Consider the following 13,643-nt stretch of genomic DNA (forward strand, 5'->3'; position numbering starts at 1 on the left):
AAGATAAAATGTTTCAGAACTTAGTCGATGAAAATAAGTATCCTATTTTAAGGAAATGTGCGCTAAAAATTTATTCATATTGTGCAACAACATACAATTGCCAGTCTTTGTTCTCAAATATGAAATATTTGAAATCAAAATACCGAACAAAGCTTAATGACTCGCATTTAGATAATGGTTTAAGGACCGAGAACATTATGTATGACACCAACAAAATAAAGTTATAAAAAATCTTTTTTAATGCCTATTTATACCTGTTGATTATCTGTAAAATATGCGCCCTCGGTGATTTTCAAATTTAGTATTGCGCGCTTAAGGACAAACAGGTTGCCGAACCCTAGTTTAAAATATCACTAACTATAATCAGTAGTTATGCTTCAATCTAATAAGAACGTTAAAATCAACGAAATGCAAAACGCATCTTAAGAGAAAGTTAACTCAGAAATATCTCCAATCTCACGCTGAACTAACAATTGGTAACAATAACAACTTATATAGCATAAATAATGTCATAAAAATAGCGTGGTATAATGAGATTATTACTTTGAAACTGATGTTTCGAATTGATGCCCAAGAAGAACCAATATTTCCCATTCTGCTTCATTGCATATCTTTCAAAAAAGTAAAAAAATCATCCAATTAATTTCCTTTATCTTTTTTTTTAATGTGAAAGGTTTGTTTTAGAAGCTGTGAAAATGTCGGAGTTTGTAACCAATATTTTTTAGATATGAAATTTTAAAATTAATGGGCATCAAAAAGTCTAAAAATATGAACGATTTTCAAAAATTCTCACAAAATATTTTTAAAAAGAAAATTAAAAAATTACGCTAAAAATTTCATTTTTTTTTTTTCCCACAGCGTGTTATGGTGCAAACTATAATATTCTGAGATTCTCAGTTTATTTAATATTTACAAAAAGTCGTTTCAACTTTAAATTTGAAAAAATCTAATCCTCTAAAAATCAAAAGCGTTGCACCACATCCACAAGCAGTGTATGTACAAAGTTTGAGTTCTATATCTTACCGGGAAGCAGTTTAAAAATCCATTACCATCTTTTAAACCATAGCGACAAGCACCAAGAGTGAACTAAATAACAGCTTATGAAATAATAATAATAATTAAAAAGCATATATTTTTCAGGAACCATTACAAAAGTTCAGGTACCAGTTGCGAAAGTGCAGATTACAAAATTAACAACAGTAAACCACGTTAAAAATGTGTGAACAGTATTAGAAATATGCCAATTCGGAGACGTGATTGCTCACAGCGGCTTTAGGTGTAAAGGGGAAGGAAGACTGGTCTTCTGAACGGGTCCTAAAGACTAGACTCTTTCATGTCTCCTTTTCCTCCCCTTGCTAACGGCAGCTGTGCGAAGGAGCGTTGCATGTGAACGGGCCTTATTTCAGAGAAAGGGGCAGGAATTAAAGAGATGTTTTTGAAACGGTGAAAGTAATTATGTAGTTATTGCTCATGTTTGAATAAAATGCATTTTTTATTGTGTCTTCCGTTTTAGTTTTGTTTATTTATTTTTTTACGAACATGTCCGACAGTGAAACAGATGACTACTTTCCGACATCTTCAGGATCAGACACCTTAGAATATGATATTACGTCAGATGAAGAGTATTGTGACTATTCTCTGAAAGATGCTCAATGTTAGGTATGACTTGATGTAAAAAAAACTTGCCTATGCCACCTCTACACTTTCTATTTAGGTATACTGATTTTACAACGTAGAACAACAAAACCTGATACAGTCAAAAGTCGTTAATTCAGAACTCAAAGCTACAAACTTTCTGCGCATGCATCCTTTACAGCTGTGAATATGCGTGTGCGCAAAATACGTTTACGAATGCACGTTTAATGTACAACAGACGGTATAAGCTAACCTAAAATTATCTAATTCAGTTAATGTTGCAGATTGTGTTGTTCCTTAATCTTCGAATTGGATTCGGCTTATTTTTTGCAGACTGTTTAGAGCAATTTTATAAAAGTAAGCTTGAACTTTTGATTATGTCAAATAGAATTTCTGATATATATTTACTAATATGTGAAGGATCTACAAAGCGAAAGCATGTTTCGAAGTTTATTAAACAAAAAGTGGAATTGCTGCAAAAAATGGATATCATTTGTTTATCTAAACTTTGTTTAACGCCGCAGCGCGCAATGAATTGGAAGTTGATCTGTCAGCACTATCCTTATCTTCAAGGCAGACGTTTTTATTTTATTTGGCTTGCAATTCCTTACTAAATGCAGTATTTCATCTCGATGTACTCCGTCTAATATGATTTAAATCAAATTCCTCATCATTATAATACGCTTCCGATAGCAAAGAAAGTGACGGAGGTTATTGAAAACAAAAAAATTTCGATTTGACAAATTAGTCGGTATTCTCGACACAGCAATTATAGAACTTGAACAGCGGAACTTTGTAACTGAACAAGAAATTATGTCTGTTTATAGAATTAAAGAGAATGTATTATCACATAAAAAACAAAGCAACTTAAACAACTTACATTGAAAGAAATGTTTAATAAAGTAAACAAATAAATATTAACAGGGTTCATAGCCACATTTTAGTTAAAAAAATAAGCACTTTTCAAGCACATTTTAAGAAAAAAAATAAGCACCTGTCTAATTACATCATACACAACTGCATAACCTTAAAAATTAGACTTGTAATTTAAAATATGAGAAATAAAGTACTTATTAAGAGAGAAAAAGCATTACCTCAACCATGGAAAATTATTACTTTTTTTTTAAAATTTTAAATAATAGTTCAATTTACAGAACTAGTTTACAATGAGAGAAAAAAAAACTATGAACTAAACTATATTACAAGATTTAATGATGAAATTTCAGTTCAAAATAGAGAAAATAAATAATAATAAGGCTTATTTATTATATTCGCTTGGAACCTAATAATAAATAAAATTTATTTTTCCACACATATTGATGTTTAAATAATTTAAATCTAAATTCTGAATATTTTCTAAATTTTCATTGTATATCAGTTTTTTCTTAACAGATATTGCAAGCAAAGTAATCTAAGTAAAAAAAGAGGAACATTTCTGAAATCAAAGACAGAAATTTGCTTCATGCAGTCATCTTTTAACAGTAAAAGCTTAACTAACCCGCATACTTGGAAACTGGCGAATATTCAGACACTCAAGCGTAACGTTAAGGAGCGGAGGGGGGGGGGGGGGAAATAGACTGTAGTCGCTCTTTAGATTTTTCCGCTAAATAAATGCTTTTGACATTTCGATATGTGCATCATATAAAAATAAACCAACGGAACTAAAAAATATTCTGCTTAGCAAACACAGTAAAACTCTTTTAAGTGTTCATAAAACAAATCTCGGACTAAACATCAAAATTAATTATCTCTGCAAAATATCGTTATTGCGCAATACGTGCGCCGTAATTCTTCCCTACGTGATATTACGCAATCAGAATCAACAACTGCCGGTATTGGGAGATTAACGAACTAAATAACTGGGGTGTTTTTCATTCTAATTTTCGGAATAGAATCATTCTTCGCTTGGGTTGGTAGACCGCAGAACTTTTAGTTCTATTCAATCCAGATTGGAAAGTGAACAAAGGAAAAAAAAAAAAAAAAAAAAAAAAAAGGTCCTTTGCTTCTTTTGCATCGAACTGTTACAGTTTCAATATTCAAGATTTTGCGGAGAAAGGGGAGACACCTCCCAACCTTCGTATTGCATAATGTATCGGCCAAAAAAATGAAATTATTTTGACTATTCGATTACTTTCCCTTTAATGAAACCATTCCGAATATTATTCCTTAGAAAGCTAATCTGTGTTAAAACACAACCATTTGGAAGTTTACTATACTTCAGCAGTTACTGCAACTATGTTATTATAAACATTCATACATATGCTCATAATATAAGCATAACGATCATAATAAACACGAATATGAACTGACCAAGCAGAACGAGAATGCAAATTTTTAAGATCTTGATAAAAATTCAAACGTGTAGTATTTGGGTGGGAGGAAAAGAATGCCGAATGTAGCGGAATTTTCTACTGCTTTCGCAATTCTTTGACCAATAGAACGACGGGCACCTGTCTGTACTCTTCGTGCACACCAAAGGTTATGTTAATACAGAGAAAGGGGGAAAAGCTATTTTCTGGAGAGTGACTCACCATCTGACATTCCATATTAGGAAGAAAAGTTGTTTATTTAGTTTCGGCTTTGGTACAGGGAAAAATAGCGCGTTCATTAAAAAAAAGCACTAAAAGCAAAAAATAAGCACTAAAAACAAAAAAATAAGGGCTTTAAAGAAAAAGTAAGCACCTATAAGGGCTTTATATTTTATTTTCAAATATAAGGACTTATAAGGACCACTACGAACCCTGATTAAGCTTTTTTTTGTAAATATTGATACCCTTTAGATCATAATTGTTCTGTATTTCCTAAATTACGGTTTCATATTCTTAATTTAATAATTTCTGCATGCCATCTTACCAGATTTAAACTGATGATCTATAATCCGGAATTGCCGAAGTCCCGAAGAGTCCGGATTAACGACTTTTGACAGTATTACACTTTACTGGTCTAAAAAGAAATTGATCGAAACTGCATTTTTGGGGATTTTTTTTATTATACAAACATCATTTTTATTATACTTACATCTTTTTGTTATATTTTTACTCTAAACATTAAATTTCATATTTTCATTTTTTTCTTTTATTCTTTATTTTGTGAAAGTAAAGAGGTTTTTAGACAGAAAAACATGAACTTATTCCCCCCCCCAATACACCGCATGTTATTATGCAATCGCCTAACTGCTTATTTCTCCTCTAATACATCATGCGGCTGTGTGTAAAAACTGTGGCACTGGGAAGTGAATCTTGTATGTTTTCCACGGCGGTTAAAGACAAAACATGCTGAAAATCTGATTAAATGCCAGACAAATTAGAAATAATTTTAATGCTTGTTGGACATCATAAGAAATGATAAAATGACCAGGGATAACAGAAAGGGGAAAAAATAAGAAATATATAGAAAGGAAATTGAAGAAACGATCATAATGTAAAATTGTAATTATGAACTGGAAATAAACCAAATTATTTGGTATGCTCATTTTATCCTGCACAATTCCTAATGAATTAACAATATTTGCTGCATTCAAAAAATTATTTCTATTCGGTACTTCAGAATATATTGCCTACATCTATTTCAGTTTCTCCCCATTTATAAATTTTACTGTCTTAGCATATTTGTAAAATCTGAATACATATACCCCAGACTCAAATCCATATTGCAGTCAGGTACTTTGTTAAACACAAAAGAGTATATATTGTTTTAAAGAATTTATTTTCATAAAGTATTATAGATGTATATATGAAGAGTACACACTTATTTTTTTTGGAGGGGAGGTAAAAATTTCAGATGGAAATATGAAAGAAATGTCAAATACTTTGAATGTTATTAAAAACACCATTCTGTTTCTTCATGAAAACAAATTTAAAAGCCAACAGGGTTTTATCAAATTTTAATATCAAAAGTAATTTGTAAATCAAGTATAGACAAATTTTTATTAATAACCTACAAATTAGTTGTAGATGTTCAGAAAAATTTCTTTCAATAGAAATACCTTACAAATCCTTATCACCTTAGATTACTCAAAATAGACAATTTTATTGTATAAATTATGTAGCCTGTTAAAATTTCATAAAAATTCTAATAGATATATTTAATATTAAAGACAGAAAACTTTATTCATTATCTTACTAAAATACATTAGAGCAGTACAGATGACTATTTATTATTACGCAGTATCAATCTTGAGCACGTAGGATAATAAACACAAGAAGAGGACTAATTCAGAAGTCAAACAACAAAAATCAGCGTTAATTTACAAAATTTTCACAGGACTAGTTTCGATGGTTTTACCGAACCATCATCTTCAGCTGCAAAACCGCAAATGAACAAGATAGGAAATAATGTTTAGATAAGATAAAAAAGCCTGGACAAGAATAAGCAAGTGGCGCCATCTGTTGGCGAAACCAGAACTAAAACATAATTTCTCTAAAAGCCGAAGGCAAATTTGGATTGGAATTAGGATCGTTAACTAGAACAGAAAGATTTTTATGAATGTGAAATGCCTCTAGAAAATCCAGTTCTCCAATGGAAGATGTTTTTTGAATAATTTTGGCAGCAGAAAAATTGAAAGTGTGATTTTCGGACCAACAATGTTGAGCAACAGAAGACTTCTGTGTTTCCTTTTTTCTAACATATGCCTCATGTTCTTTGACGCGAAATTTTAAGGCTCTCTTAGTTTGGCCAATGTAAATTAAACCGCACTGGCAAGGAATCCTATAAATACCCCAGGAATTCATATCCGGAATGGGGTCCTTGAGTATAGAAGTTGGAATTTTATTGATGGGAGAGTAAACAACCCGAAAGTTAAATTTCTGCAAAATATGTGCAACTTTATAGCTAATTGATGGAAAGAAGGGAATGACAACAGAATTTTTATAATCTCCTAAAATAAGAGTGTGGCTTTTAGTGTGTTGAGATGAGAATTTTTTAACTGCTTGATTAATAATGTTGGGTGAAAAGCCCCTGTCAATAGCTATTGCTTTTAAATAATTTAGTTCTTCATCAAGGGCTAGTTTTGAGGAGCAAACTTGAAGAGCACGGAAAACATAGGAATAAAATGAAGCTAACTTTTGTTTAGTCGGATGACATGATTTAAAGTGTGGTGGAAGGCAAACTGATGAAGGTTTACGGTAAACTGTAGTACTGAAGTTGGATGTGTTACGTGTGACCAGAATGTCGAGAAACGGAAGAGAATTGCAAGTCTCAAGTTCAAAAGTGAACTGAATAGCAGGATCAATAGAATTCATTGTTGAAAGAACTCTATTTAAATCATCTTTATTACCTTCAAACAGGGTAAAAGTATCGTCTACGTAGCGGAACCATGCCGGGAAGTTTAAAGTTTCAAACAATTTTGATTCATAATAATGCATGTAGATATCAGCCAGGATGGGACTGAGGGGGCTTCCCATGGCTAATCCCTCAGTTTGCTTGTAATATTTATTTTGGAAAACAAAATGTGTTTGTTTCAAACAGAGTTGAGTGAGAGAAATTAGCTCATCGATTTCGATGCAAGAGAAATGAAATTCGCGAAGTCTGGTTTCTAGACATCTTAATGCACCCTCCACTGGGACATTGGTGAATAATGATTTTACATCAAAAGAAACCATGAGTAAATTACGAGGAGAAATGTTTTTAACCTTTTTTACAAACTCTATTGAATTTTTTATGGTGTAAATGTTATTGTCTAATAGAGTGGAAAATCTAGAAACTAAATATTTAGCTAATGGATACGACGCAGTACCTAAATTTGATACAATAGGGCGGAAAGGAATACCACATTTATGAATTTTGGGAAGAGCATATAATCTGGCACAATTCGCAACAGATGGGATAAGCGAATGTTTTAAGTTGCTTGAAATGATTTGCGAAGATTTGATCGCAGTTTTTATTTTGGATAAGTCCGAAGGTGAAGGATCTTTAGGGATCGGATTATATGGTCCTTCGTTTAAGAGTTTAGTGACACCATCGATGTAAGTGTTCTTATCCATGACGACTATCTGGCCACCTTTGTCGGCCTTTGAAATGACAATATCCGGGTTAGAATGAATCTCGCGCATTGTAGCTCTTTCTCTCGCAGTTAGATTTGGTTTCAAAGGTTTATTATTGAATTTCACATTATGAGCGACAAGATGCCTAATCATTTCTTTCTGTGAATCTGAAACTTTACTGAACTTGAAAGCTTTTTCGATAGGAGCCAAAATCTTTGGAATCGAGGGTTTACAGGTTTGTGAGAAGTTAAAATTATATTTTAGAATTCTCTCTTGTTCTTCTGAAAGACTAACATTAGAAATATTAACAATGGGCTTTTCACCCAACATTATTAATCAAGCAGTTAAAAAATTCTCATCTCAACACACTAAAAGCCACACTCTTATTTTAGGAGATTATAAAAATTCTGTTGTCATTCCCTTCTTTCCATCAATTAGCTATAAAGTTGCACATATTTTGCAGAAATTTAACTTTCGGGTTGTTTACTCTCCCATCAATAAAATTCCAACTTCTATACTCAAGGACCCCATTCCGGATATGAATTCCTGGGGTATTTATAGGATTCCTTGCCAGTGCGGTTTAATTTACATTGGCCAAACTAAGAGAGCCTTAAAATTTCGCGTCAAAGAACATGAGGCATATGTTAGAAAAAAGGAAACACAGAAGTCTTCTGTTGCTCAACATTGTTGGTCCGAAAATCACACTTTCAATTTTTCTGCTGCCAAAATTATTCAAAAAACATCTTCCATTGGAGAACTGGATTTTCTAGAGGCATTTCACATTCATAAAAATCTTTCTGTTCTAGTTAACGATCCTAATTCCAATCCAAATTTGCCTTCGGCTTTTAGAGAAATTATGTTTTAGTTCTGGTTTCGCCAACAGATGGCGCCACTTGCTTATTCTTGTCCAGGCTTTTTTATCTTATCTAAACATTATTTCCTATCTTGTTCATTTGCGGTTTTGCAGCTGAAGATGATGGTTCGGTAAAACCATCGAAACTAGTCCTGTGAAAATTTTGTAAATTAACGCTGATTTTTGTTGTTTGACTTCTGAATTAGTATTTATTCGGCGTGTTATTGTGTCTTAATTACAAGAAGAGGAATTTATAAATACTTACCTAAGCTTTTTTTAAGAAAATTATTTGAACTGCACCGTATCCAACTGTGTGAAACAGATTGTTGAATTTAAAAGATTTTGGTGCCATTAAGTATGCACACAAACACACAATAATGGGGAAATACTAATGATCATAATGAATATAACTGATTTATTAAAATTTATATTCTGTACAACCAAATCTATGCATTCATATTTTGAACAATTCACTTCACCGCCGTGATGTTTTTCCAAGAGTTCGTTTACCAACAAACAAATGTTTTGGGCGTAAGTTCAAGATTTTTCTGTCAGCTTCACCTTTTCTGGCTTTTAGGTTTCCAGGACGCTGAGCTAATTTCGCCAGTTTCCTTGCTTTTTTCCTCATCTAAGTATAAAATAAAAATTAATATAATTTAGTTGTGTGCATATATATAAATATATTATTGATATACTTATTGATTAAAATTAAAGACCCAATAAAACATATATGAGAAACACGTTAACTGTTCAATTAAAACTTCTAAAACTTGAGAAAGTTATCACATAAAAGCAAATTCATCAGATTTTAGTGGATTTGATTAATCCTAGCAACATTCACAATGTGATGCTTACATTTCAGCTGCAGCTAAGGTCATAGCTATGTTGATTTTTAAATTAATCACGATGTGTAGCTACTTTATCATAGTCAACCCTAGATTCAAGATGCAATTAAAAAAATCTAACTGGAAATGTCAAAATATCAGATAAGCCTCAACATTCCGAAAAACCTGCTTTTATTGCTGCTCATAAACACTGCATTACGAGAGTTGGAAGATTGTCTTCCTTTAAAATTTATCGAGTTGAAGCTTCCTTCGTTTATCAAAGCCAAAATATTTTGAACAACAAATAAAGGCAACATTATCAGAAATTTATGAAATTAAATTTTTTTTATTTCTTTTTAAATTTATGTTAGTGAAAAATACCCATCTTATAAAACGTTTTGAATCTAATTCATTTTGAAATGCTTTCAATTTTCAACAATTTTATAGCAGAAAGAAGTAAAAAGATTAAATTATAATAAATAACTTGAAATTCTAAAACAATTTTGTGAATATTTCATACTGAATTTTGATTTCAAAAGGTTATCTTGGATACAAAAAGCACTTTTAATTAATATTAATGAGATTAATTATCTGCCATGTAAAGCCTAAAAAACAATTTGTTGAACTATCAAGAGACAATCTTAAAATTTGAGTTCCTTGAAAAATCTTTGACTTAATTCTGGATTGGAGCTAGAACTCAATTTTCAGAAATTTCTGAAGTCACATTAAATGTTCTGCCATTCAGCACCACATAACTGTGTGAAACGACTTTTGTTGCAGACTTTTAAAATTGCATGAATTTACTTGAAGGGTTAAATAAAAATTTTACAGTAGATTTTCCCCCTTCTTGGGTCTGTTAGAAGAATTTTTAACACCATATTTTTAATAATTTATCTTCACAGTACACGAACTCATATGCTAAAGTAATATTTTCATATTTAAAAATATAAATTGTAATGCAAATTTCAAAAAATTATAAATCATGAACAGATTTCAATGACAAAATTTTTCTGATAATTTGCAAAATTTTTCTGATAATTAACACTAAATGCTATATGTACCTTAACATCTCTAATGCCTGATTCATCTCTTGGTGTTCTAGAGCTGCTACGCACACGACCTTCACTGTCTTCTCTCTTCCGTTTCACAGGTCTAACTGTGCGACCAACTGCAGCATCATCAAAGTGAGCCTGTAAGTAGAAAAAGAAAATTTCTCATTAAATTTACATAATTCAAACAAACTTTAATTGTGCTTTTGCAGTATATTAGCTACCACAAAATATCAACCAATCACAAACTTGGGAATTTAATTATAAAGGGTTGAATCTCCTAAATTTGTTTGGCAATATGGGTTCTATTCATTTTCGTGTATCACCTTTATAAAACTTGTGAAATTTATGATTTTATTTTGCTAATTCCATTGATGTTAAATGCTAGTGTTTTAAGCTGGTGGTAATCTACTTTATTTTTCTATGGTTCACTAATCATCTAATCAACTGCTTAGTTTTATTTCTCTAGCCAGCAATTTGTCAGATCTATTACTTACAGCTCTCTATGATGCAAATAGCAAAGTTATATGTGCATATTTTGCGAACTTCTTGTAAAAATTTGCTATAGTTACTTAGCTTAGAGCTTAACCCATATTTAATCATCGTCTTAAAAATTGGACAGTACACATAAATGGTCTTTGTATAAAACCTTTCAAATGAATTAATTCAAATTAAAGACAATTTATTATTTAAGATTCATTTAACTATATATTTGTCTTCATCACAAGTTAAATAGGGACTTTTGCAGACTTTTTGCTTATATTTTTAACATATACTGGTAAAAAACTGGATGTTCAAAAGGTTAATGAAGATTTTCTAAAGCTTCAAAATGAACACAGTATTGCGAAAACTCCATAAAATAAACAAAGATGCCAGCTAAAACCTTGCATAGCAAAGCTAACAACTATCTAAAAAATTTAACGTACTATGGTTTCTCGCATTCCACCTAAGTAAGAATGATTAGCAGTGGATTATATAATTGTCCTATCTTTAGAACAGGCTGTATTAATTAAACTAATAAAATTTTTTAAAGAACTTACTTTTATGGAGATTTTTTTTTTTACTTTATATGCATACATAGACTTAAAAAGAAACACATTTAAGAATTTATAAAAATGCATTAATTATTTCAATGCTTGGTATGATATGGGTTAATACAATATTTGAAGACAAGGACTTTATGGTTGCTTAAATTGATCAATGAAATTCACTTTCTATAATAGAAGCAGCCAATCACTAAGCTTTCAGCCTAATATTCTTGTATAAAATGAAAGCCAAACAAACTTTTCCATGTAGTTTCCCATAATTTCAATGTATTTTGATCAGTTAAATATGGAAATACAGCATTAAAAAAAAAAATTTAACAGCCCTGTAAAATTTTCTATCATGTTTTAAATCATCATACTTCATTACAATCCATAAAAGTGCTATTAAGAGTTTTTTAAAGGGGAAAAAAGAAAAAAGTTTAAAGTTTGATCAACATTAATGGCAGAAGCTGAAATCTATTTGATGAATAGCAGCCTGAGGAACATGAAACCTTTATTTAGAAAGATTATCACAAAAAAGCAGCAATTTTCTATTAAATCTGCCATAGCTATTTTTCATAGTGAACATCTCTGAGTACACAGTAAATACATATTTTCCTCTTTTTATCTTCCCAAAAATGGCAGCCACTCTTCTCGGCAGACTTTTGTGTTCTGAGGCACCTTACAGCACTTGCACACCACATTTTCATTTCAGGTCATCACAACGAATCTAAATCTCCACTATCATTAGCTGCGAATGGAAATTATCTTGACTTGCATTAAGGGGGGGGGAAAAAAACCACCTTGTTTCAATTTCAGTGTATAAAGGCAGTAAGCATAAGTCGGAAGCCATTCCTCCAACACATACTTACGCTTTAGTGCTTTTCATGCAAGACTGGCCCCCACAGTGGTCAGGTAGTTATGATTGCTGAATACTAGTAGCTAGAATCAAGTTAAAACCCAAGCAAACTGCATGATTTCCCCCCCCCCATGTGTAATGAAGATAACAGCCAAGTTATGTTAGAAAGCCTCACGAAAGCAACCCATAATGCACATAATGGGCTGCTTTCGTGAGCACATAAGCCCTCTTAGCTTTGTCATAAACAACCGATAATACACAGACCAAAATCAATTTCATGCAAGATCATTCTTCTGCTAAGCTGTTGTTGAAGTCTATTGCAATCTGAGAAACTGCCATGTACTACCAATTTATCAAACTGTCTATAGGATATTACTAAACTTTTACACATGTTTCTGGTCAAATCAGCAATTGTTTTATCCGTGTTACCTTCAAGTCAGGTTTTTCTCTGCATAAACATGGCAGCCCACCTTTTCAGAGGCAGACAAATGAAACCATTTGTTTTAAACTTTCTTTCATGAGGAACTCACTGAACAAATTGTAATGTATCCAATAGTAGCTAATTACTAATGATTCTTTAAAATCTCACTGAAATCAATAGACGGTAAGAGTTGCATTCATATTTATATTCAAGAAGGATGATAATAATAGTTTCACTACACTTTGCCATCATTTGGATATTTACCGAAACCTCTATACATTTACAAAAGCATAACACGATTTGGAACAAATCTATCAATTTTGAAGGCAATCAGACACACATTCCAGCAAATAATTCTTATACCAGATGAAAACACTCGTGTATCATCACCCTTGAAATTGATAGTTTTAATCAAAATGTATGCCCATCTAACATTGCTTTTTTGCCAAATTTTAGAAAGAGACTATTTTATTTCCCTGAACATATGTATTCGCGTATCACGTATATTAAACAAATTTTTAAAAAACACAAATTCAGAAATCTATGTTTTTGTCTTTTGCCAACTTACCACAGAATCAAGAAATATTTATACTCTTCATACAGAAGTATATATATTTACAACATTCAGTTTATATGAGCACTGCTTACCTTATCATCACCCAATTCAACACCAAGGTTTCTCATTTCACTGCGTAATCGACTGACACTTCTTGTTCTCTGCAATAGAAAAGCAATTTATATGTCAGATAATAAATAAATCAGATTTATTTTAATGAAACTTTTCACATTTTTTTTATATATTGCACATTTTAAATTTTCAGAATTTTGAGCATTAAGGTGATGAATGTGTAGAACATATCTCAGCCACAGGGAAAAGGTTAAATATGAAAATAAAAATATAACAAAACTAGTACATAAGGCTATAAACTGACAAACTAGAGCAGAGCAGGTAAATTTATTTGTGAACAAATTTTCCATATTAAACAGTATTCAATT

General features: G+C 31.5%; 1 protein-coding gene across 2 annotated transcripts in view; it reads right to left on the reverse strand.

The window, feature by feature from the left end:
• Window positions 1-8,864: 8,864 nt before the first annotated feature.
• Non1 (nucleolar GTP-binding protein 1) overlaps window positions 8,865-13,643 on the reverse strand; it is an 87,341-nt gene continuing 82,562 nt past the window's right edge. For both annotated transcript variants that reach the window (XM_085807740.1, XM_085807735.1), the window contains 3 exons: window positions 13,296-13,364; window positions 10,355-10,483; window positions 8,865-9,097 (listed from right to left, as the gene is read on the reverse strand). In XM_085807740.1, coding sequence (XP_085663866.1) covers window positions 8,945-9,097; window positions 10,355-10,483; window positions 13,296-13,364 — 351 coding nt within the window. In that variant the 3' untranslated portion in view covers window positions 8,865-8,944. The remainder of the gene's footprint in view (window positions 9,098-10,354; window positions 10,484-13,295; window positions 13,365-13,643) is intronic.

The sequence above is a fragment of the Stegodyphus dumicola genome, chromosome 1 (genome assembly GCF_044657685.1).
Source record: "Stegodyphus dumicola isolate Sdum_Otavi_A_Nest chromosome 1, ASM4465768v1".
Taxonomy (NCBI): Eukaryota; Metazoa; Arthropoda; class Arachnida; order Araneae; family Eresidae; genus Stegodyphus; species Stegodyphus dumicola.